The 21633-nt window shown below is 50.2% G+C and overlaps 1 protein-coding gene across 5 annotated transcripts in view; it reads right to left on the bottom strand.

The window, feature by feature from the left end:
• GOLGA3 (golgin A3) overlaps positions 1-21633 on the bottom strand; it is a 46296-nt gene that overhangs the window by 3705 nt on the left and 20958 nt on the right. For all 5 annotated transcript variants that reach the window (XM_069558323.1, XM_069558320.1, XM_069558318.1 and 2 more), the window contains exons 7-23: positions 20726-21032; positions 17436-17638; positions 15252-15389; positions 13513-13674; positions 12905-13273; positions 12068-12145; positions 11038-11301; positions 9809-9903; positions 8818-9034; positions 7130-7273; positions 6300-6497; positions 5397-5513; positions 3210-3349; positions 2489-2621; positions 2153-2275; positions 1244-1408; positions 215-378 (exon numbers count right to left, since the gene is read on the bottom strand). In XM_069558323.1, the coding sequence (XP_069414424.1) occupies positions 215-378; positions 1244-1408; positions 2153-2275; positions 2489-2621; positions 3210-3349; positions 5397-5513; positions 6300-6497; positions 7130-7273; positions 8818-9034; positions 9809-9903; positions 11038-11301; positions 12068-12145; positions 12905-13273; positions 13513-13674; positions 15252-15389; positions 17436-17638; positions 20726-21032 (3017 nt within the window). The remainder of the gene's footprint in view (positions 1-214; positions 379-1243; positions 1409-2152; positions 2276-2488; positions 2622-3209; positions 3350-5396; positions 5514-6299; positions 6498-7129; positions 7274-8817; positions 9035-9808; positions 9904-11037; positions 11302-12067; positions 12146-12904; positions 13274-13512; positions 13675-15251; positions 15390-17435; positions 17639-20725; positions 21033-21633) is intronic.

Raw genomic sequence — 21633 nt, 5'->3', positions numbered from 1 at the left:
TCCTGATGCTTGGCCACTGTCATTTAGCTCAGGACAGCTCCCACCTTAGAGACAGAGCAAGAGGCATGGGACCCCATGGTCCCCTCCCACCCCCCACCCCCAGAGCTGCTCGGCCTCTGCTGGATGTGGGGTGCTGTAACAGGAAAGATTCTTCCAAGTTAAACAAGAAATTTATCTGTAAAGACTAAGCCATGGAGCCCAGTGTGGTTCGTACTTGAGCTGCTGGAGGCAGCTGTTGAGGTTCTTGAGGGGTTCCTTGCTCACGGCAGGAGGGGGCCGCAGCAGTTCCTCCAGCAGCGAGGCCGGGACAGGGCAGTCGGGGATCTTCACTGGTGTCACGGGGCTGGAAGAGCTGGCTTCTCCTTTTGGCTCCTTTCTCTGTTTTTCAAAGCACACGGCTAGTTTCCCACTTGGAGGCCTACCCCCCGACCCCTTCCCCAAGGGTCCCTGCCATCACACGTGCTTCTGGAGGCGCCTCCCCAGCTCCCCAAGGGTTTCTGAGGAGGCAACTCCCACTCCGCAGAGCTGGAAGCCTCGGGGGTTCAGGAAATGTCTGCTAAATAGAAAATCTTCTTCCTAACCATGTAACAAATACTATAGTCCTGGCTCTTCAGGGGCATGGACCTGACCAGAGGCGCCCTAATGACAGCTCACAGGTGGGGCTTTCCAGAGAGACCAAGGCCTTGACTCTGAGTTTCCCTGAGAAATTAAGTCAATTTTCTGACTCGTAAGACTCCCCTTCCTTGGACTTCTAACTTTTTCCATAGATAACCAAACCATGCTAAATAAACCTCTGAATCTGAGCGAGATCTTTGCACCAGCAGAGTATTTACATAGGCTGAGGAGAGAAACAAATTGTGGGTAAACAGATAATCTGAAAGAGCTCATGACAGCAGTTTCAGGGGTTCCTGGGCCCTCGAGCCTGTTCTGGCAGCTGTGTGTCCCAGCTGGGCTCACCTAGAAGGCCAGGGACTCTTGTTAACACAAGCAAACCATGCCCTCATTTGGTTTGTAAAGCATATTACAATAAAATGGCATCTGAATTCATAGAAAGAGGCCAACGTTCTGTTAGAAAAAGCACTAAATTAAAAAGATTTGGCCGGTGGTCCAAAAAGAATATGCCATCATCATTTCACATGGTTGTTGCCCAACACTGATTAAATGTAACTTTATGACTGAATGGCTGCCGACCATCAGCCAATACGTCTACAACGGCCTGCTGATGGCCCGGGCGGCCTCATACCGTCTTGGCTGCTCCTCGCCGCAGGTCCAGCTTGAGCTGCTGGTTTTGCTGGAGCAGTGTCTTCATGTTGTTCTTCAGTTCTGACACTTTAGCTTGAAGCATAAATTTATCTTTCTGGGTCATAGACAGGTCTTCCCGTACCATCTCCAGCTCAGATTTAATATTCTAAAGAAAGTGGAGTCATAGATTTTCAAACACTGAAAGATCTTAAGCACACTGCACAAATCTTAGTTTGTACGTCACAATTCTAAAGGGCTGGGGCTACTAGCCTGGCTTTGTACACTAAAGCTTTCATGTGACGCTCCCCTCCCAGCAACACTCCTCTCTAGGAGTTTACACTGCAGAGAATCCAGTTACAATTCTGTCCTCAATGTTCCCATCCAAACTTCAGAGCTTCTGCCGAGGAACCAGTAACATTCCCATACCCACATTTGACAATGAACCCAATCCTTGTATAAATTCCAAGGTCAGCTACTAGAATAAGCTTAACTGTTCCCAAGACAGAAGACAAAGCAGTTCTGATGATTACAAGCTGTCCATCCACATGTAGGAATCTCAGTCAGAGTCACCCCCCGCCCCCCAACCCCGATCCCATCCTCGAGCAGTCAAGACCATATGTACATAGACTTCTTCTCAGAGAAGCTCATCACACACTGGTGAATTGCACTCTCATATATTGGACTTAATGAAATCTCGTTCCTGGGACAATTGCACAGCTCAGCCCAGGGGCTCTGGTCTTTCTGCTCGGTGTCCCTCAGCTGCCTGACCTGGGCTGCTTTCTGAAACATGAATGATCTGGTGTGAGCACTCAATCCATCAAAAACTCTTGCTGTGCATGTAGCATGCTGCTTGGCATGATACTGGGAAGAGCTAGGGGGGTTGCTGCTGGGGCCCTGACGTGACCTGTACCTGTAACGACTGCTGTATTCCATCCAACTCCTGTTTACTCTGGTGCTCGGTCAAGTCCAGCTGCTGTTTCAAGGACTGGATTTCTCTCTCTTTCTGATCCACCTCCCATTTGAGATTTTCCATCTAGAGACAGAAAAACATCACATGATCCAAAGAATTTTAAAATGGCTTTCTTGCATTATAAAATTGCTGTAACTCTATCTCTTCGTATCATTTAATACACTTAGGGAAAAAAAATCCCTTTCCAAGAAGACGGGGAATGAAGTGAATGTGTCAAGCAGAGTCTTGTTCTGTAAGCCCTGTTAACTGGGGAGGGAAAGCTGCCCAGTGAGTCACCTCTTGGTTTCCTATGGGTTCTTTGCTCAGCTGCTCATCCAGCTGCTTCTGCAGCAGCTGGAGCTGGGTCCGGGCCTCTGCCAGCTCCGCCTGGAATTCTGCTATTTCCTGTGAGTGCTTCCCCTCCTGGATCCTAGCACAAAAAATGAGAAGGAATAAAATTACAGCGTTCTTCCAATGACCTTCCCACTCAAAAACGCTTTCAGTTGACTGTTAGATGTCCTGGGTAACATTCATAAGGACAAAACTCACGTACCGCACTCCCTGGATGGGGACTGTTCTAGGAGCTGTGAATGCACTTGCTCAACTAATGCTCACAACCCCTGGGAGGGCTTCTCCATGAATGCTCAATCATAGATTACAATGGGAGGGAAAGTGTCGCAGAGTTCAATGCATGTGCACTGCCCAACACATGTGCGCTTACACACGTTTGAGCCGAGACCCCCCAGTGGGAGCCCACAGTGAGCATCAGTGGTGGGCATAGCCCCCAGGGCTCTCTGTCCTCACAGAAGGACCAGCAAGGCACAAAGTGGGAGCACACAGCATCAAGGTCAAAGTTTCAGTGTTAAGCTGCAAGCATTCTGAGATAGCAATTGGATGCATTTTTCCTCCTTAGATCTGCCTCCAGAGATCTGCCCAGCTATTTGCTAGAACACGGGACCCTGGTGTGTCGAAGGTGCTAACTGGAGATGAGATGGTGGTGGCACCCACTGCTACTTACTGGAGCCCGTCGGCCTCTGCCTGTAGCCTCTGGACCTCCTGCTCCTTGGCCTGCAGCTCCTTCTTCACCTCGCTCAGCTCTAAGGTGGCAGCCTTAAAGTGGCGGCGGTTGTGACCCGCTTCTGCCTTGGCTGCAGCAACCTAAAACAAAAAACATTAGCACTGTCAAGGACAGAGGCAGAACCTCGCAGCACGTGTGGAGGCAGCTGCCCCAACCCCCACCTCCTAGCCGCTCTTGCAGGCCTTCCTTCCACAGCTTTTCAAGGTGCCTGTCAAGGATGAAAGTACTGAACACACACTTGGCCTGAAAGCATGCAATGTGGCAGCAGCACCTGCTGAGCGAACCGTTATGTTCAATCTTCTTGGCCTCAGTGGTTCTTACAGTCACTCTCAAGTGTATCTGCATATTTCTTGTTACTTTTGTTCATAATTTATGTATTGAGGAAGAATCCACCTTTCCATCAGACCGTCTAAGTGTAATAATGCTACTGCTCATTTTCCTTTAAGGATGTAACTAGCTTTTTCATGGTTAACAACATTTTATCTCAAAGTTTCTGAGAAGATAAGCAAATTCTCAGAATATAACAACATTTTTCATTTGATTTTCCAATATTTTAGTTTTCTTGTCTAACTACACTAGCAGGTACTTCATGTAAAAGAAGTTTAATAAAAATATTTATAGTATATGACAAATGAATATAGAAAGAACTCATATATTCCTGGAAAAACTCCAATAGAGGGTGTTAGCAGTGGTTGTCACTAGGCAGAGATTCAAGATACTTTAATCTCCACATGCACTAAAAATTGTTGCTAGTATGTACTATTTTTACAATTAGGACCATCAGACCAAATGTACTTGGAAAAATAGGCATCATTTACAATTACTGCCCTTAAAAAAAGAAATCAAATATACATCATCCCCCCAGCATTTCCTTAAAAATTGCCTAGTTACAACTTCTTTAAGGTGAGAATAAAACTATTAAGTGATACCTGAGTACAAATCAAAAGACAGAAGGTGGGGGACAGAAAAGCAGGGAGTATTGCTGACTCAGTTTAGAACCATCAGATATGCAGCAACTGTAAGCAAGGATTAAATATGGCAAACAAGGCACATGTGGATCAAGAAGAAGCTAGTAATTGATCATGTAACAATATTCTTAATATATCTTAAAACTAGTACTACTTTAAAAGAATCTCTGGGGACTTCCTTGGCAGTCCAGTGGTTAAGACCCTGTGCTTCCAATGCAGGGGACACGGTTCAGATCCCTAGCTGGGGAACTAGATTCCACATGCTGTGCAGTGCAGCCAAAAAATATTTTTCAAAAATAATAAAAACTAAATAAAAGAATGTCTTACTGTCTCACTCATGAAATAAAAAAAAAAATATTTCCTTCTATCTCTAGTGCATTATCATGGAGAAATGTAAAAGTAAGTGGCAAAACCCAGGTGACATGCACCTACACACGCAGGAGTGTGCCCACGACAAACATGTTCTGCCGTCTGCTCTGAGAAGGCACTGGGGAGAAGCAGGCAAACAAGCCACAGACCTTGTCCCAGGATGCTGATGTTCTCATGAGGAAAGAGCTAGACAGAAACCACAGATGATGCATCATGATGGTAAAACTTTAAGTCTACAGCCTGAGGTCCACTCCACTTGTGGGGTGGCCAGGGCAGGCCTCTCTGTGGGATGAGCCACTGATGATGAGTTCACTGATGCACTAGTGAACATCTGAGCGTGGAAGGCAGCAGCCAGGAAAACTGCTCTAGATGTCGAGAATGGCACGGGTCTCCAGAACCACTGTTCTTGGGTGCTTCTTTAACACAAATGGGGTCATCATATACTGTTCTTCAGTTTGCTTTTCAGCTCCACACTACATGCAGGGTCTCTTTCCCCAGCAAAGACACAGCTGTGGAGCTCTGTGCACACATCTTAGATCCGCACAACTGCCCCTTAGTTTAATCTAAGCCCTTTCTTCCACTGACGAGTACGGAGACTCCCTCCAGGCTCTGTCACCAACCCCATGATGACACCCTGTCCTTGGACCCATCAGCAAAGGTATTCACAGAGAAGTTCCTGGAAGGGAACTGATGTGTCAAGGGTACTAATGCTGAGTTTTTAGATATTTACAAGTTACATTCCAAAAGGCTCTGTGAGGTTGCAGTCTGATACCAGCTGGAAGCCACACACCTGCTCCTCGAGGCCGTGCACCATCACCTTTTCCTTCTGTAGTGCGGCCTGCAAGGCCTGGACAAGCTGCTTCATCTGGCGGTCCTCTTCTTCCTTGCGCTGCAAAACTGCCTGCACCTACAGCACATTCCAAGAGGGGTAAGGAAGGAAGGACATCAAATTTCCAAAGCCTGAAGAGCCCTGGGAGAAAGCACAGGCCACTGTGATCAGGGTCATGTGAGGGAATCAAGCATTACGTGGGAACAAGACATCATGACATGTTATCAACAAAGGTACAAGCCAGGAAAGTGTGAGATTTCTACTTCTGGAGAACATTGTTCTCAAAACTGAAATTGCAGATCACGTGAGCACAATCATATGATCATATTCAAACATAGGGTTAGGAGCCCAAAAGATGCATATAAATCAGGGGTTATCAATGCAGTTGTCTTCATGGCAAGGAAGGTAACTCAGATGGTGGGAACTAGCACATAGGAAAATCTGGAAGCTCTTTAAAGCCCGGATTATTCAAGGCAGGGGCTGGGCTGGGCTGGTAGAAAACCCAGAGGGGCTGCAGAGCTGAGGAACTGACAGCGGGGTCTGTAGGGTGACATCCACCAGAGTTCGAACCCCAGTGCTGAATCACAGGAGGCCCTTAGGTCGGAGCTAGGAAAGGGTCTCCTCTGCACCCCCAGGGAACCTTAGGGACTGAGTCTAGCTCCTTTACAGCTCAGCTCCCCTGCTCCACCCCCACCTCAGGACAGGCAGAGGGGCTGAGGCTTCAGCAGATCCTCTGGGCCTCCGTCTCCATGCCTCTACTCTGCAGGCATCTGTGATGAAGCACAGACGATGCAGCCAAGGCCCTCAGAGTCTGCCTGGCCTGCAGCAGGTTTCCTCCTGCTTCCGGCAAATGAGTTCCAATACCTGAAGGTTCAGCTGAACTAGGTCTGCTTCCCTCTTGGCTAATGCCGTCTCTAAGATGCTGTTGTGCTCTCTCAAGGCTGCATTGGACTGCCCGAGGCCCGTGAGCTTCCCTCTCTCGTGCTCCAGTTCCAAAGCTAGCTTCTTATTGGTCTCCTCAAGGCGCTTTATCTTCCTCCTGAAGCCTCTGGACTCTTGCAGCTGAAACAAATCAAAGTCACCGGTTTTTGGAGCCACTGTACTCCAGGCACCGAATGAATAATATCACAACGCAACAACACACAGCTGAGCACCAGATGCAGCAGACCCTCGCTCCACAGCTGGCAAGGCTGCTGTGGCCACGCCTGCTTCTCTCCTAGACCCACAGCCGACAGCCAGTCCTCTCCTGCGGACTGTGGGCTTCTGGAGAAGCACATCCAGGTTGGAGCCCAGGCAGGCCCAGAGCTGAGTGTGACAGAGATGACCATGAAATGTGCATGCAGCCTGCAGCTCCCGACAGCCACCTTGGGACACTGTGCAGAACCCAGGGGACATCACCATGCTGCAGCACGTGGCACCACCTGAAGCCATAGCTGTCTCTGAGCCTGAGGGTTATGTGGAGATCTTCCAGGCTGGGTTTCTTATTTGCCACACTGAAGTGAGAGCAGGCACAGCAGGCCTCACTGAAGTGCATGAAGGGTGTCCAGCAGTGCAGGTGGTCAGACCCAGGGGAGTGGATGGACAACCCCCAGAAGCACAGAGTGGAGGCCAAGCACTCAGGCTCGGCTGCACCCCGACCCTGCACATGGGGCAGTGCTCATCCCTGGGCAGTGGGACGGCAGGGCTTGGCCTACCTCGTCCTCCAGCTCCAGCACCTTCTCCCGCTGCTCCTCCAGCTCCTGGCCGGTCAGTGAGATGACCTCCTGTAGCTCCCTCTCCAGCATCATCTTGCTGTGGCTGACAGCCTGCAGCTCCGCCTCCAGCACCTGGACCCGCTCCTGACGGCCGGGATGGAAGGTGCGTTTGGTTAGGGTCTCACCAAAGCCCCCCACGTCAGCATGAGGCTGCCACTGACGGCAGCGCACTGACGGCATGAAGCTGCCAGCCACATGTGACAGCCTTCCCTCTCCTTCAATGAGACACAATGAAGTACCAGGTGTCACACAGTAATGACTAACTTTTTCAGTTAATGCTTTGAAAAGACAGAAAGGTAAGAGCTATAAATTATTATCTTTGGCAAATAAGTAGATTAATTAAGCAGACAGATACTTTAAAACAAAATGGAAACTGCAAATAAGTTCTCCTCCTGATACTGTATAAAGTAAGTGTGTGAGAGGGAATACTGAATTTATATATTTTGGCAAGAGAACACCACACTATGCTACAGTGTCCTCCAACTCATGAATTCTCAAATTGATAGAAGAGAAAAACAAATATGAGAAAAAAATACAAATACTAAGCTTAAGTGAAATGACTCAAAATCTGTGGGTAATAAATGAAATGCAAATTAACTGAGGCAGAGCTTCATGCCTACTAGCGGGTGTGAAGGGAGGTGGTAGGCTCCACATTGCCGGGATCTGGGGAACCAGGGCACTTGTGACCAACACAGAGTGGCAGTGCAGCCCCAAGGGAAACCTGAGGGCCTTTACGTATGAACACACCCCTCTACACACACACACACAGAGGACAAGCACGCCTGCCTGCTGCCCTGCCCTCCCTCCCACAGGCTCTCCCTCAGGATGCCAGAGGAGGAAGAGAGGCTCCAGAGGACGCAGCCCTCAACCCTTGCCACGCGCACATTCCCTCTTCCTTCTGACGCCAAGCGTTTCATAGCCACTTCCATCCACTATGCTACACATGCTGTCTGACCCATGGGCTTGTCTCCAGCACCGCCCCCCCACCCCCGTTCCCCTGGCGCTGGCCTCCACAGGGCACGGGGCTCCACGAGCCCCACCATCAGCTCTTCCCATTGCCATCCTGCCGCCTCCACTTCGCTCCCAGCACCTCAGGCGCCGTTACTACCCGAGGCTCCCCCACCTCCACCCGGGGCAGGTCTCAGTCTGCTCTGTCTCACGCAAGAGCCAGCCCAAACTTCCCCTGCAGCCAGACACCCACCCACCCCGTGCCCCCAGACCCAGCACACAGCACAGCCGGCACAGGAACACCCCTCTGCTGAGATGCCCCCTTTCACTGAAGGTGAGTTCAGATGTCACCTTTCCCAAAAGCTTTTCTGCACTCTCCAACCCTCACCCTGAACCCTCACATGCCGCACTCATGCGCTCACAGAGCTTCACCTACTGACAGAGCCTAGTCCCCACAATGAGGCAGAGGAGGACTGGAGCGAGCAGGGGGCACTCCACACGCTTCATCAGGGTCCCTGGTCATTTCACGACCATGAGGTATCTGAGAAAAACACTGCCCACACGCTTGCCCCACATTGCTTTTCTAGACCCTCTAAGAGGGTTTCGGAGGGGAGCTGCCTACAAATGTCATGCCCCTACACCAAGTCTCTGCAAGTGGCCGAAGCAAACGAGTTACCCACATGCAAGGTGAGGTCGCTGCCGCCGGCGGCTGCCTGGGCTCTCAGCTGGCTCAGCTCGGCCTCGGCTGCCTCCTTGGCTGCGAGGGCCTCCTGCAGGCGGCGGCTGAGGATGCCCACTGCATTCTCATAGGCCTTGTGCTTGGTCTTCATCTCCTTCTGTGCGCTGGTCAGGTCCGAACCCAGACGCTTCATCTTCTGCTTCTGTTCTGTGATGGCCCTGGGATGTGGCAGAGACAGAAGGAATTTCAGCTCACCTCTGAATTCACATGCCATACCAAGCACACGCGAAGAACATGTCCATCCAAGCCCCATTCCTCTAGGGCTCTGGATGGAGGCTGTCCCGGCTCCACCCTGTCCAGCTCCGCCACTGCTCAGATCTGCCTCCTCAGGATGTGGTTGGTGGGTGCCCCTGAGGAGCCTAGCACTGCATTTCAACGGCCCCGCTCCCCTTTTGGAGCTGTTTAGATGATTAGGTGGAGGCAGAAAGAGTCCCCTCCTACCAAAAAGAAAGACTTCCAGGGATCCTCCTGATCAGCAGCAAGAGACTCAACATTCAGGCTCACAGTAAAACAGTGGCTGACCAGAGCAGAGTGCTATGGGACACACCTTGGGAGTGGAAGGGCCTGGAGTGGGCTGAGGGGGACCAACACAAGCCTCTGCCCTGGGCAGGGAGCTGGGGCGGGAAGGGCACTGCAACAAGTTCTTGACACAAAAAAGCAACAAAAACAAAAACAGACAAGGGAGTGTTTGTGAAAGGATATGTTATGTTGGCACATCCACGTGTAACCATCAAGTCTGGACGGAATCACTTTTGCAGCTTTAAATCTGGACTCTGACATCTAAGCCTCCTGGGGTAGACCAGTGAGGGCTGGACACACCGTGCTGGGGTCCCCTGGTGTGGACCAGTGAGGGCTGGACAGAGAGTACTGGGGTCCCCTTCATGGTTCATAACCCCGCCCGACCTCCCCCAGCACATGCCCTGCCCGCATACTTCGTGGCTTCTTGCTGCAACTCTTCTATCTGTTTCTTGAGTACCTCGTTGGCCTCCGTCAGAGCGACCATCTGCTCTTTATCAAACTGCAAAGACTTCAAAGAAAGACAGGAAAAGACAAAATGAGGAGCGTCAGGCCCTCCACCCGAAGCCCCAGTGTTGGGACCGGCTTCCTCGCGGGTAAATGGTGCCCTCTCAGGGCTGCCTTACAGGACACAGGTTTTGAGGAAGATCCAGACAGAGAGTCCTGAGGTAAGTGACAACTTTAACAAAGGTTAGGAGCATCCTGAGTTGCCTGTGCCAAAGAATGTGGTGGAAACAAGTGAGAAGAACTGGCCAGTGGGGAAACCTCTGGCATCCGGATCCCACCCGGGGGCCCCACTGGACTCCCTGACAGAGCCCCGAGGCCCCTCCTTGGTTTCTCCCAGCACGCCCGGGGCAGCCTTGTGCCCCCTCCTGGCCTCACCCACTGCCCCGTCTCCCCCTGTGCAGTGAGCACCAGCCCCCAGGCCCAGCTCGGCCCTCAAAGACTGAACCCCTCAGTGAGCCCTGTGCTCCCACAGCTCCCAGCCCTCTTGTCCCGCCTGTACCCTCACAGCCCTCAGCTGTGGCCTCCAGCCCACCTGCCCCGCTAGACCCTGCCTGGCCTGCTTGTGGGGTTTCTGACACATCACATGTAAGACAAAGCCCTTGGTCTGACTCCCTGCCCACTGTTCTCCCAGGTCTACCGTCTGCCTCAGTTTCTCACACTTGCCATGCTCCTCAGCTGCAGGAATCTGGCCTGAGGTCTCCCTCTCCCCGTCCCATTCCGGAGACCCTCTGATACTGCCACCACCATCTCTCACGGGCTCCCTGCCTCCACACTTGCCTCCCTTCGACCACAGGGGCCTTCAGGCATGCACAGCGAATCCGGCTGCACATTTAAAACCTAGAGCACAAACCAGCGTATTCCTCATGCACCCTGCCACCCGCACAGAACTCTGTGCCATCCCACACCCAGCAGCCCCCTGGCTTTCTGCTGACTCTCCAGCTCTCAGACGCTGGTTCTAGGCCTCCTTCACAGCTGTATCTCTGCCTGGACCACCCCTCCCAACCCTCCAGCATCTGAGCTCCAGGAGGGCCTTTTCCAAGTTACTTTTCTAAAAACCTCTCCACATGTCCTTGCCCACCCACCATACAGCCCCAGGCACGTTCAGCTGAGCCCTCACACATCAGACACGCCCCCAAACCTGTAACTGCGTCTCCATCTCGTCACGCTCCCTCTGGGCCGAATGCAGGTGCCCTTCGAGATCCACCACCTGCTGCTGGACCTGTGACATCTCCTTCTGCAGGCGTGAGTGCTCCACCTCCATAGACCTCTTCTCCCCTTGAAGTTTCATCAACTCCTGCCGCAACTCCTTCACCTCTGAGTCCAGCCTCTTCTTCGTGGCCTTCAGCTCACTGATGAGCTGGTCTTTGGAGGTGGCATCGCGGCGGTAGGCCTCCACCATCACCTGCCCAACAAAGACAGAAGCTGCAGCCAGTGGGGTGGGGCTTCCAAGGGGTTGAATGGCATAAACAAAAACACTCACCGCTTACATCTACAACACTTTTGGGGAGCGAAGATAATGTATTTCAGCAAATGCACGATACCGCCCACTGAGATGTCACAATTTTACAGTCCTCAACATGTCTGGGTGAGACACATAGCAACTACGCCAGCCGCTGGGGTTCCTGACCATGTCACCTTCTTGGGGGAATGTGGCCATTCCTTCTCCCTCTACTTGCCCTGCCTGACTTCTGAAGGCACCCCTGCTTGCACCTCAGTGACAAAATCCCCCACCACTTATAACATTCTCAGTCGCCCTTCCTCGGACCCTTGGTGACACTCTGTGTTCATTCGTCCAGAGCAGAATTGGCTTCACTAATGTGAAACACCTTATTTCAATGCTAGACTGTGGTGTGACCGTTATCAAAGACACGTTGAACAAGAGGCTTGGGGCTCTGTGGAAGCAACACGTGCTCATGCTACGTGATGGCAGGGCACATGATCTGTGAGATAATAGATGCCAAGCCCATCCTGAAAATGCACCTGACTTCAGAGATATAAAAATGGGAGGGGTGAGATACATGTTTTAGAATCAGTGAAGTGCCTTAAAAAACCTGGAGCCAAGCTGTTACCTTCCTCTTGAGTGATTTCTTTCCAGTGATAAGATTAAACATATAGGATTTTCTTTATGCACTTGTTTTGTGGGAAGAAAACTAACCACATGTTCTTACCTTTTGTTGAAGAAACTGTTCCTTTATTTTCTGTGTCTGCTTTTTCAGAGCGCCAGCTTCCTGTTGCAGGTGCTCCACCTATGAGGGACATGAGTGCAGATGTTACACTGATGGCTCCAGGAGGGCCCTGTGTCTCGGGGGGACACATGTGCACAGAGGCATCAACAACCTGCCTCCGAGCATCCTGTCCTAGAAGGTAACAGTCAGTCAGTGTCTGCAGAAAAAGTGTACCTACTCCTTGGAGAGAAAACACGTCACTGACTTCCTTTTGATGTTCATGGAACAGGATTTGAAGACAACATTGTTCCTGACACTAACTCTGCTTCCTCCACACCCTGCAGTTTTCTTGTTCTGTATTTGTTTACTGGTTGCTTGCATCACAGCATGGCAGCTCCCAGGTGTGGGACCATCAGGCCATCTCCCCACCCTCATCCACTCTGTCGATGTGTCCTGGAGGTCACACTAAAGTCAGGCAGCCAGGAAGGAAAAAAAAAATCGAAGTTCTAAGTGGCTTTTCCCAAGTCTGAGCTCCTCATCGTAGGTAGATTCAAACAAGCATTTCCTGGCAGATTACTTTCAAAGCCTCCAACAACTGTTTTCTAGTTTTCAGCCATCTCCACACCCAGCCGCCGACCCAGGACTGGAAGTACCACACTAGAGGCTATGGACCCTTTCCCCACTGAGCCCTGGGCCCTGCCCTGCAAGTGTTCCTCCATGTTTAAAAAGCAAGGTGTTCCAAAACAGGACCAAACAAATAAAATGAATGGCCAGACAATGAGCATTACTTCTTGTATGCATGATTTCCATTCATAACAAAGTGACAGCAAATTGCATTACCTGGCTGGACTTGATGGCTAATTCTTGTCTCAACTGTTCTAAAGTGTCCGACGTGTCCTGGGCCCCCTCTTCCAGGCGTTTCACCCCTCTATCGAATTCCTCTCTGCTGCTCTGGGCTGCCTGCAGAGCCACCTCCAAGACGATCTTCTCATTCTGCAGGGCCTGGATGGCGTCTTCTCTGGAGGCAGCTTCCCCCTGCAGCTCCTCCAGCCTGGCCTGCAGCTCATCGTAGCGCACCTGCAGGTCCCCGAGGGACTGCTCCTTAGTCTGCAGAGTCTCCTGCGTTGAGGTGAACTGCTTCAACAGGTCCAGGTGCTCCTGCTGCAAAGCCTCCAGCTGCTGGTCTCGCTGATGCAAAGTCAACTTCACCTGGAAAAGAAGGAACCAAAGTCAATGTGACTGCTCTTGAACAAAAACACTGTGTGCTCCAAGAGTTTACTTTTTCTGTGCTCAGGTTTTAAGCAATCTGGATGGATGCTCTGGAGGCAGCCTTCGGTGTAAAGCTGTGGCACAGAACATGAGTAGAAGATGGACAGACCAGCACAAATGAGCACCGTGAGGCTGGCTGTGGCACCGGGGCAGTGACGAGAGCCCCAGCAGGTGCTTGCCTGCTCCAGTTGCTGCTCCAGCACCACCGCCGAGGCTACCATCTTTTGCAGCTGCTCCTTCTCGTCTTCAAACTCCTCAAGTCTCCTCTGCAGGTCCTCCTCTACCATCGTCTTCGCCTCTTGAATCTGCACAAAGGCAGCTTCCTGGTCCAGCATGTCAGCCTGAGCCCAGAAGAAAGAAAATTTCTTAAAAAGCAGGATTTGGACTTCCCTGGTGGCCCAGTGGTAAAGAATCCGCCTCCAAATGTAGGGGACATAGGTTTGATCTCTGGGCCAGGAAGATTCCACACACCTCAGAGCAGCTGAGCCCATGTGCCACAACTACTGAGGCTGTGCTCCAAAGCCCAGGAACTGCAACTACTGAAGCCAGTGCACCCTAGGGCCCGTGCCTCACAACAAGAGAAGCCACGGCAACGAGAAGCTAGGGCACTGCAACAGAGAGCAGCCCCCACTTCCCACAACTAAAGAAAGCCTACGTGCACCAAGGAAAACGCAACACGGTCAAAATAAAGAAATATTTTTTAAAAAGGAGGATAACCTGAAGGCTACAGATTCAACAGACAAACCAACGACCCTGGAGAGAAGCCCTGGTCTCCATCACCAACCTGTCCATGACCCACAGACAGAAAGCCCAAAAGTGACAAGAGGGCAGAAAGCTGGTGTCCTCCTGCTGCCCATGAGACAGGCTAGCTGCTTACTCCTTTACCACAACTCCCTTGCTGACTCTTGGACCCGGCTGAAGAGAGAAGCAAGCGGTCCACCCGGTTTTAAGAATTAAGATAAAGTGATGAATGAAAACGCCATGATGACCACTTGTGTGAAGACAGGCTGTACAGCACATCCCCATTTTGGGGTGTGATACACGGCACACTCTCTTCCACAAGATTATTTCCTGATGCCACTTGGTAAAACTAGAGATCAGGGCCAATGGGGCAAATACGGCATTCATCATGACTATGTAGATAAGACTGAACATCTGGGTGTTTTCTTAGGAAAAAATGCATGAGCTTATAACTTAAAATCTTCTCAGTTCTTTGACACTGAGCCCTTGAAACATGTTTGACAAAACATGACTGTCTTTTAACATCCACATCATCTGTGAGGACAAAGGGGAGGCAGGGACCACTCTTGTCATAGGATGCCAACCTTCCACGTGCTCCTAAAAGACCACTGATGTTCTCGGCATAAAACTGCCCTGAATACACTGCCGGGATGCCGCAGACCCTTGTTCGCCTTTACTTTTCCAAAAAGCCTGTGAAGCAGATATTATCCACATTTAATACAAAGAGAACAAAGCCCAGAAAGGTTAAGATATTAAGTCCAGGGCCTCAGAGCTGACAAACAGCACAGTTCAAAGCCTCTGCATCTCCTTCCCCGGGGATAATCCACGGAGATGGCTGAACACGGTCCTAACTACTCCTCGTGGGTGCTGGAGGGTGAAATGTTAATGTAGGCTAAGGGCTGAACTAGGTTGGCCCACATGGCAGCTCACAGAAGGGCCACAGGTTACCACTAACAACTCAAGAGACAAGAGACCGGATGGGCATAGAGCGAACATGAGGGACAGAATGCCGAAACCTTAGATAACTGCAGATGGTTCAAAAAGGACATTTTAAAAGATATATGGACATATGTACATATATAGTACTAATGTTAACATGTATATGTGTGTATTATTTTCTTGATCAACATAAAAGAAAAATACCCAAACCCCAAGACCCAGAAGGAGCTTGGCCCACCTCAATGCCCTGGAGCTGGGCGGCAATGCGCTCCTTCTCCTTGATGGACCTCTGCTGGGTTTCCGTCAGCTGGTGGGACAGGGACACGTTCTCAAGCTTCAGGTGCTCCAGAAGGCCCGCCTGGCTCATCTGTCCAACCTTCAGAGGAAAACAACAGAAAGTTTCAGGTTGCTAGACTCCAAACACAAGCCCAGCCCAGTCCAGCCCCTCACTCTGGTGGCCTCAGGGTCTCTGCACAGTGCTGGCACCCAGAAGGACCGTTCCCCAAGACCCCTCCACTGTGACACTCGGGCCATCCGGCTTCTATGTGCTTAAGAGGGGGTAGCCAGCAGCCCAGAACTCAGTGCTCATCACCCCTATGACGGTGCACTCTGTTGCAAGACCTGCACAATAGTTTCCACTGAAGGTGTATCTCTGAGCCCCTGAGGTGAGGGCCCTCATCTGGGCGGCAGGGACAGCCAGGAATCTAACCATCAAATGAACTGACCTATGGGGTGACACATCTTGGGCCCTGCCCTCTCAATGTCTGACTATCCTGGACGTATCAGGCTGACCCTGGCCCTTCCCAGGAAGAGGCACTGGCTATCCACTCAGTGTCTGACCCAGACCTTCAAGCACATCCCTTCCAGAGCCAGTGTGAATGCTCCAAGACTTGTAAGACGCCAGGTGTGGCCAGACGTTGTGAGCTTCAGGGTTTAAAATAGAAGGTGCTCAGAACAAGGGAAAGCATAATTTGCCGGATTTTATTTCAAAGTAACAAAAGAATAAAGACCACCCTGCATTCTCCTCTAGCCTGAGCATTCCTGGGACATATCTATGCTACTGGGAAAAGAGGACAAAAACTTATTACACACTCTAATAAAGGAATACAAACTTGGGTGCCACAGGTATTTGAATAAAGAAGCTATGGTTCTCCAACTGCCATTCCCTTGGAATCTTCCATTTCTGTCTTCCAAATGCCATTTCTGAATTATGTCAGGACACATAAATCTCGCTTCTTTAAATTTTTTTATGCATCAAAAAATCCACAATAGCTTCAAAATTGCATTGATTTGCAATGATTTATTTCCACCTACACTGTATGTAAACAAATGCTTATCTATACGGTCCTCTTTTTAAACAGCACATGTTGAATCACATTCTGTGCTACTGTTTTATAACTGTTTTCATTTAGCAATATATTGTGATAACTTTTTCTGATTAAAAATTAATTTTTGTTAGAAAACTTATGAAAATAAAAATTACCAGAAATGGTACTGCCAAAAAAACATAAATTTTGTGTATTTATAGATTACAGATTTTTTAAAAAAGAGTTTTTGGTGGAGTAAGTACTTCATATCCTCCACTTGAGAAATAAAAGTTTCAATGTTTTGAACATTTTAACAAGTTAAATTACAATGTTTAATCTGGACCAAAAAAAAAAAAAAAGGGGGGGGGGAGGTGATAAAACCCACAGCAAAATTCAAAGAGAAGACAGGCTGACCAAGGTACCATCAGCACCTTCACAATTAGTCCAATTAGTCCAAACCCTGAGATTTGGGGCAAAGTGTATTACAGCAATTTGCCTACCACTCCCGAGTGCCTCCAGAGCACCCTGCAGACCTGGACCCACACCTGCTCCCACTGACGCAGAATCAGGGGCCAACATGCTTGCACCCTAACAACACGGAAAGACAGAGTGGGAAGTGTTTCCTCCGGGGTCCGGGAAATGCGTGTCTTCTGGAAGGATCAGGTGATCACGCAGCTGGAGGAAGGAGCAGCTCCGCTGGGAAGCAGCGTGTACTGTGCTCTCTGCACGTCAGGAACACAAGACAGGAGGTGGTGAAAGGCGAGAGAGCTGGGGTGTAAGGGGTCCAGGACCCCAGCAGGCATGGATGTGATAGCTGGGTTCAGATAGCAGGTGCCCCTCAGAGAGGGGATGGGATGGATTAGTGAGAGCCAGGAACACAAGATGTCCCAGAGAGGGGGACTTTAGAATTTAAAATGCTCTAGCAGAAGCTGTGTCAGAACATCACAGAAGGCAGTGACTACACGTCTTGGGGTGTGAGCTAGACAGGTGGTCAGCAGATTTTAACAAAACCTTTCTATGAAATATAAACTCAGAAGTCTTTTCAATATGGAGGAAAAGCAAGTGTTCCACACAAGCCATGCAGTGTGGCCCTCTGGCCATGGTGGGGGCCGTACCTGGATGTGGGCCATCTCGCCCTGCAGCCTGACCCGGGCCTCCTGGGCCAGGGCAAGCTGCTGCTGGTACCACTGCCGGACACTCTGCAGGGACGCGATCTCGGCCTGGGATGCCTTCAGCTTGCTGGTGAGTGTGGCGCGCTCCAGCTGCACCTGTTGTAGCTGGCTCTGCAAGGCTGTCATCTGCTGCCGCAGGTCGTGCACTGAAACAGGCAAGCACAGTGCTCAGGCCACCGCATGGCCTGGGAAGCTCGGCCTACGCAGAGCAGGGACCTGCTGGTTCTTCTTCTCTTCAGCAGCGACGTCTAAAGTGCAAGCGAGGGCACTTAACCCTGGAGCAGGGCCATCCAAGTTGGGGTCTGGTCACTTCTCATCAACTAATAACACAAAACCTTGTTTTACATGTGCTTCTGTTGAAAGACACCTGACTTCATTTTCTGTGGATTCATTAACACTGAACTGACAGCTGACAGCACCCAACCTTTGCCTGGATGAAGCTTGTCTAGCATAACGATTTTCTCTGAAAAGCGCACCAAAACCATCCTGCACTTAGGAACACCAGACAGTGCTGGGGTTTACTGTAAATAGCAAAACCACCCCCAAAAGCACAAAAATAAACAAACAAAAAAATGGCACTAAATCGACCATAAAAGGGCACTTGGGGAACAAGAAGTGAACTGGAAAAACTGCACCTTGTACATCAGGCAACCCCCACGGTTCTCTGCTCTGCACCTGTCTGTAAACAACCAGAAAGAGCTCTGAGTAGATTAAATTCAGTAAGTTGGTGAATTCATAACTAGGGAATCTGCAAACAGGGAGAGCGACTGTGTGTGTCTGGGAGCTTTCTGGCTTGAGACTTTGGCCTGATGAAGTCTGTGAGTCATCAACAAACTCAGGAATGGTATCCACAAGAAACTCCACTGGTTTGCTGATATGGTCAACTCTTAACACGGATGATGGGAGGGGGAACAGACAAGAAATCACAGCACAAACCCAAGTCATAGTCCAAACAAAACCAGTCAAATATTTAAAAAATAAATTTCACCAAACACTTAAGAAAACTTACAATTTTAAATTCTAAAAATTTTAAATGAAACAAAAAAAAAAATGACAGGATTCATGACCCCTAACCTTGGGAAATCCAACCTCTGCTCTTGAAATCCTTGAGAACGGATGTGCCTCAAAGTTCAGCATGGTAGGGCTTTAGGAAGGCAACTGGAGCATCCCCTGCACCCCAAATCCCCCACCCAGCTGGCACTATACTGTGTGCGGGTCACTGTTGACCTGCTCTGGTCAGGTCAGACCTTGCAACCTGAGCACTACAGAACTTTTTGAACATTATATTAATAATTTTCTTAAGGGACTGGGTATCATAAAATGCCCAGAGACTAAAAACAGTAGGCTGTTATATTTCTCAGCTGGTGCTCCCCACCACTCCCCTGCTTCCCCAGTATCAGGATAAAGCTCTTGTGACAGCAGCTTGTCACTCTTTCTTTTGTCATAAGATCCAAAACCTAGTCTCACAAGTCTTATGACCAAGACTCCACGTGGGCAGACCTGGTCCCTCACAGCCATCCCGCCGCACCACTCCCCATCTCTCAGGCTCCCAGACTTCAAGGATGAGGGTGTCATCTATCCAGGCTTCTGGAGGACCAGGATCTGGGCTGACACGCCCCTGTGCTCTGAGTGCCTTCTCCCCATCTCCAACCCCCCACCCTTCTCCTACCCACAGTGCACAGGAGATGCTGAGCCCACAGACCAGGTTCTCGGTGCCTGGACGTGGGTGGCTCATGGACTCTGGGAATGGAGTGTGCGTCCCCAGGATGAGCAGAGAGCATGAGGGAAGGATCCCACAAGTCCTTCACTTACCACTAAGGCTCCCAGACTCCACTGTTTCATCTGTCTATCATTCTGAAGGGGGCTCCCCTAGGGACCCAGCTAGACCCAAAATCTGAACTTATGGAGGAAAAAGAAATATTTACTAGTCACTGGTCTCAGTGTTGCTTTTAAATACTCCAAACAGCATCTGCAATGCTGGACTAAGCAGGCGGGTCTAGCCCCCTAAGCAACAAACGACTAGGGAGACAGAATGAGTGGAAACAATTACATCTAACCATCAAAGGTCCAAAGTCCATTTCAGGGCCTAGAGGAGCTATCCCACGTTGAAGGTCAGGAAGGGCGGCGGTGAGGAGATAGATACCCTTCGTCCAAGGTAAGGAGCAGCGGCTGCAATTTGCTGGAACAGCCGTGAAGAGATACCCCACACCCAAGGTAAGAGAAACCCAAGTAAGATGGTAGCTGTTGCAAGAGGGCATCAGAGGGCAGACACACTGAAACCATACTCACAGAAAACTAGTCAATCTAATCACACTAGGACCACAGCCTTGTCTAACTCAATGAAACCAAGCCAAGCAACCCAAGACGGGCGGGTCATGGTGGACAGGTCTGACAGAATGTGGTCCATTGGAGAAGGGAATGGCAAACCACTTCAGTATTCTTGCCTTGAGAACCCCATGAACAGTATGAAAAGGCAAAATAATAGGATACTGCATGAGGAACTCCCCAGGTCAGTAGGTGTCCAATATGCTACTGGAGATCAGTGGAGAAATAATTCCAGAAAGAAAGAAGGGATGGAGCCAAAGCAAAAACAATACCCAGCTGTGGATGTGACTGGTGATAGAAACAAAATCTGATGCTGGGAAGGATTGGGGGCAGGAGGAGAAGGGGACGACAGAGGATGAGATGGCTGGATGGTATCACTGACTCGATGGACGAGAGTCTGAGTGAACTCCGGGAGTTGGTGATGGACAGGGAGGCCTGGCGTGCTGCGATTCATGGGGTCGCAAAGAGTCGGACACGACTGAGCGACTGAACTGAACTGAACTGAAGCCACCCCTTGACACGCATGCAAAAACATGTAGAATTCCACAAGTTCAACCAAAGATAACACTCCATTAGGCAAGTGGACACTTCATGTACAAATTAGAAGGGACAATAACCCCTCAGCACATTGATGGGACAGTAGGTCAGTCCCCAGAGCAGACAGGGAGAAGGAGATGACAGAGGATGCGATAGTTGGATGGCATCACCAACTCAATGGACATGAGTGTGAGCAAGCTCTGGGAGATGGTGAAGGACAGGAAGTCTGGCGTGCTGCAGTCCATAGGGTTGCAAAGAGTCGGACACAACTGAGCAACTGAACAACAACCAGAGCAGATGAGACGAAATGTCCAAGGGCATAGCCCCTGGGTACCTGCATACAACTAAGGGGCAGATGCGGGACTGCTCACCTGTGTTGTCCTTACTGAGGATGCTTCTCTGCATCTCCTCCACTTTGGCCATTAGTCTCTGATATTGCTCCTCTGCCACCTGCAGGTCACTGTTGGAGGACGCCAGGCTGGCATTCTTGGCTTCTAGCATGTTCTGCAGGTCAGTCATTGCCTGCTCAAGGTCCCAGCAGGACTGCTTCAAGGTGTCCACTTCTGAACTGAGTGAATCTTGCCTCTGCTGGCTGCTATGGCTGTGCTCCAGCTGCGCCTGCAGCCTCGTGTGCAGAGCAGCCAGTTGCGCCTGCAGCTCGGCCTTTTCTTTAAGTGCCTGGAGAAACACACAAACAGCCATGCTGACTCTCGGAAAAATAAGTCACTTCCACCCTGCCTAATAAGAGGGCTGCCAAAACTCAGCCAGTGAGATAAAGAAAGGTGTCCAACAGGTGGCCTTTACAGGAAAGCACCACATTGTGCAAAATATTCAGGAACTCGAGCATTATAGCTATCCCAAAGAAGGGGATTCTCCAATCAGGGCCAGCAGGCAGGTAGGTGGGGTGAAGACAGAATGTGCTTGTTTTCTGCATGGCGGCACCTGAGCAGGCCAGCATGGGGGGAAGAATCTGTGATCACCTTCTCACCCACAAGGATGTTGAAAAAAGAAAAAAGTACACACAGACACACACACAATACCTTCACCTTCTCACCCACAAGGATGTTGAAAAAAGAAAAAAGTACACACAGACACACACACACACACACACACAGACACACACACACACAAAATACCTGAGAGCTGAGGGATCTCTAGTAGATGCAGAGCAGTCAGATTCAAGTTTGGGAAAAACCAAACCCACAGAACACATCAGCCGGGAAAGGACACCATTACATGAGGCCTTGCAGCCAGGGGCACAGAGCAGCCTGAGGCACCA

Source organism: Ovis canadensis, chromosome 17 (assembly GCF_042477335.2).
Source record: "Ovis canadensis isolate MfBH-ARS-UI-01 breed Bighorn chromosome 17, ARS-UI_OviCan_v2, whole genome shotgun sequence".
Taxonomy (NCBI): domain Eukaryota; kingdom Metazoa; phylum Chordata; class Mammalia; order Artiodactyla; family Bovidae; genus Ovis; species Ovis canadensis.
Note: the sequence above shows the minus strand (reverse complement) of the source record. Positions and strands in the feature narration are given on the sequence as shown.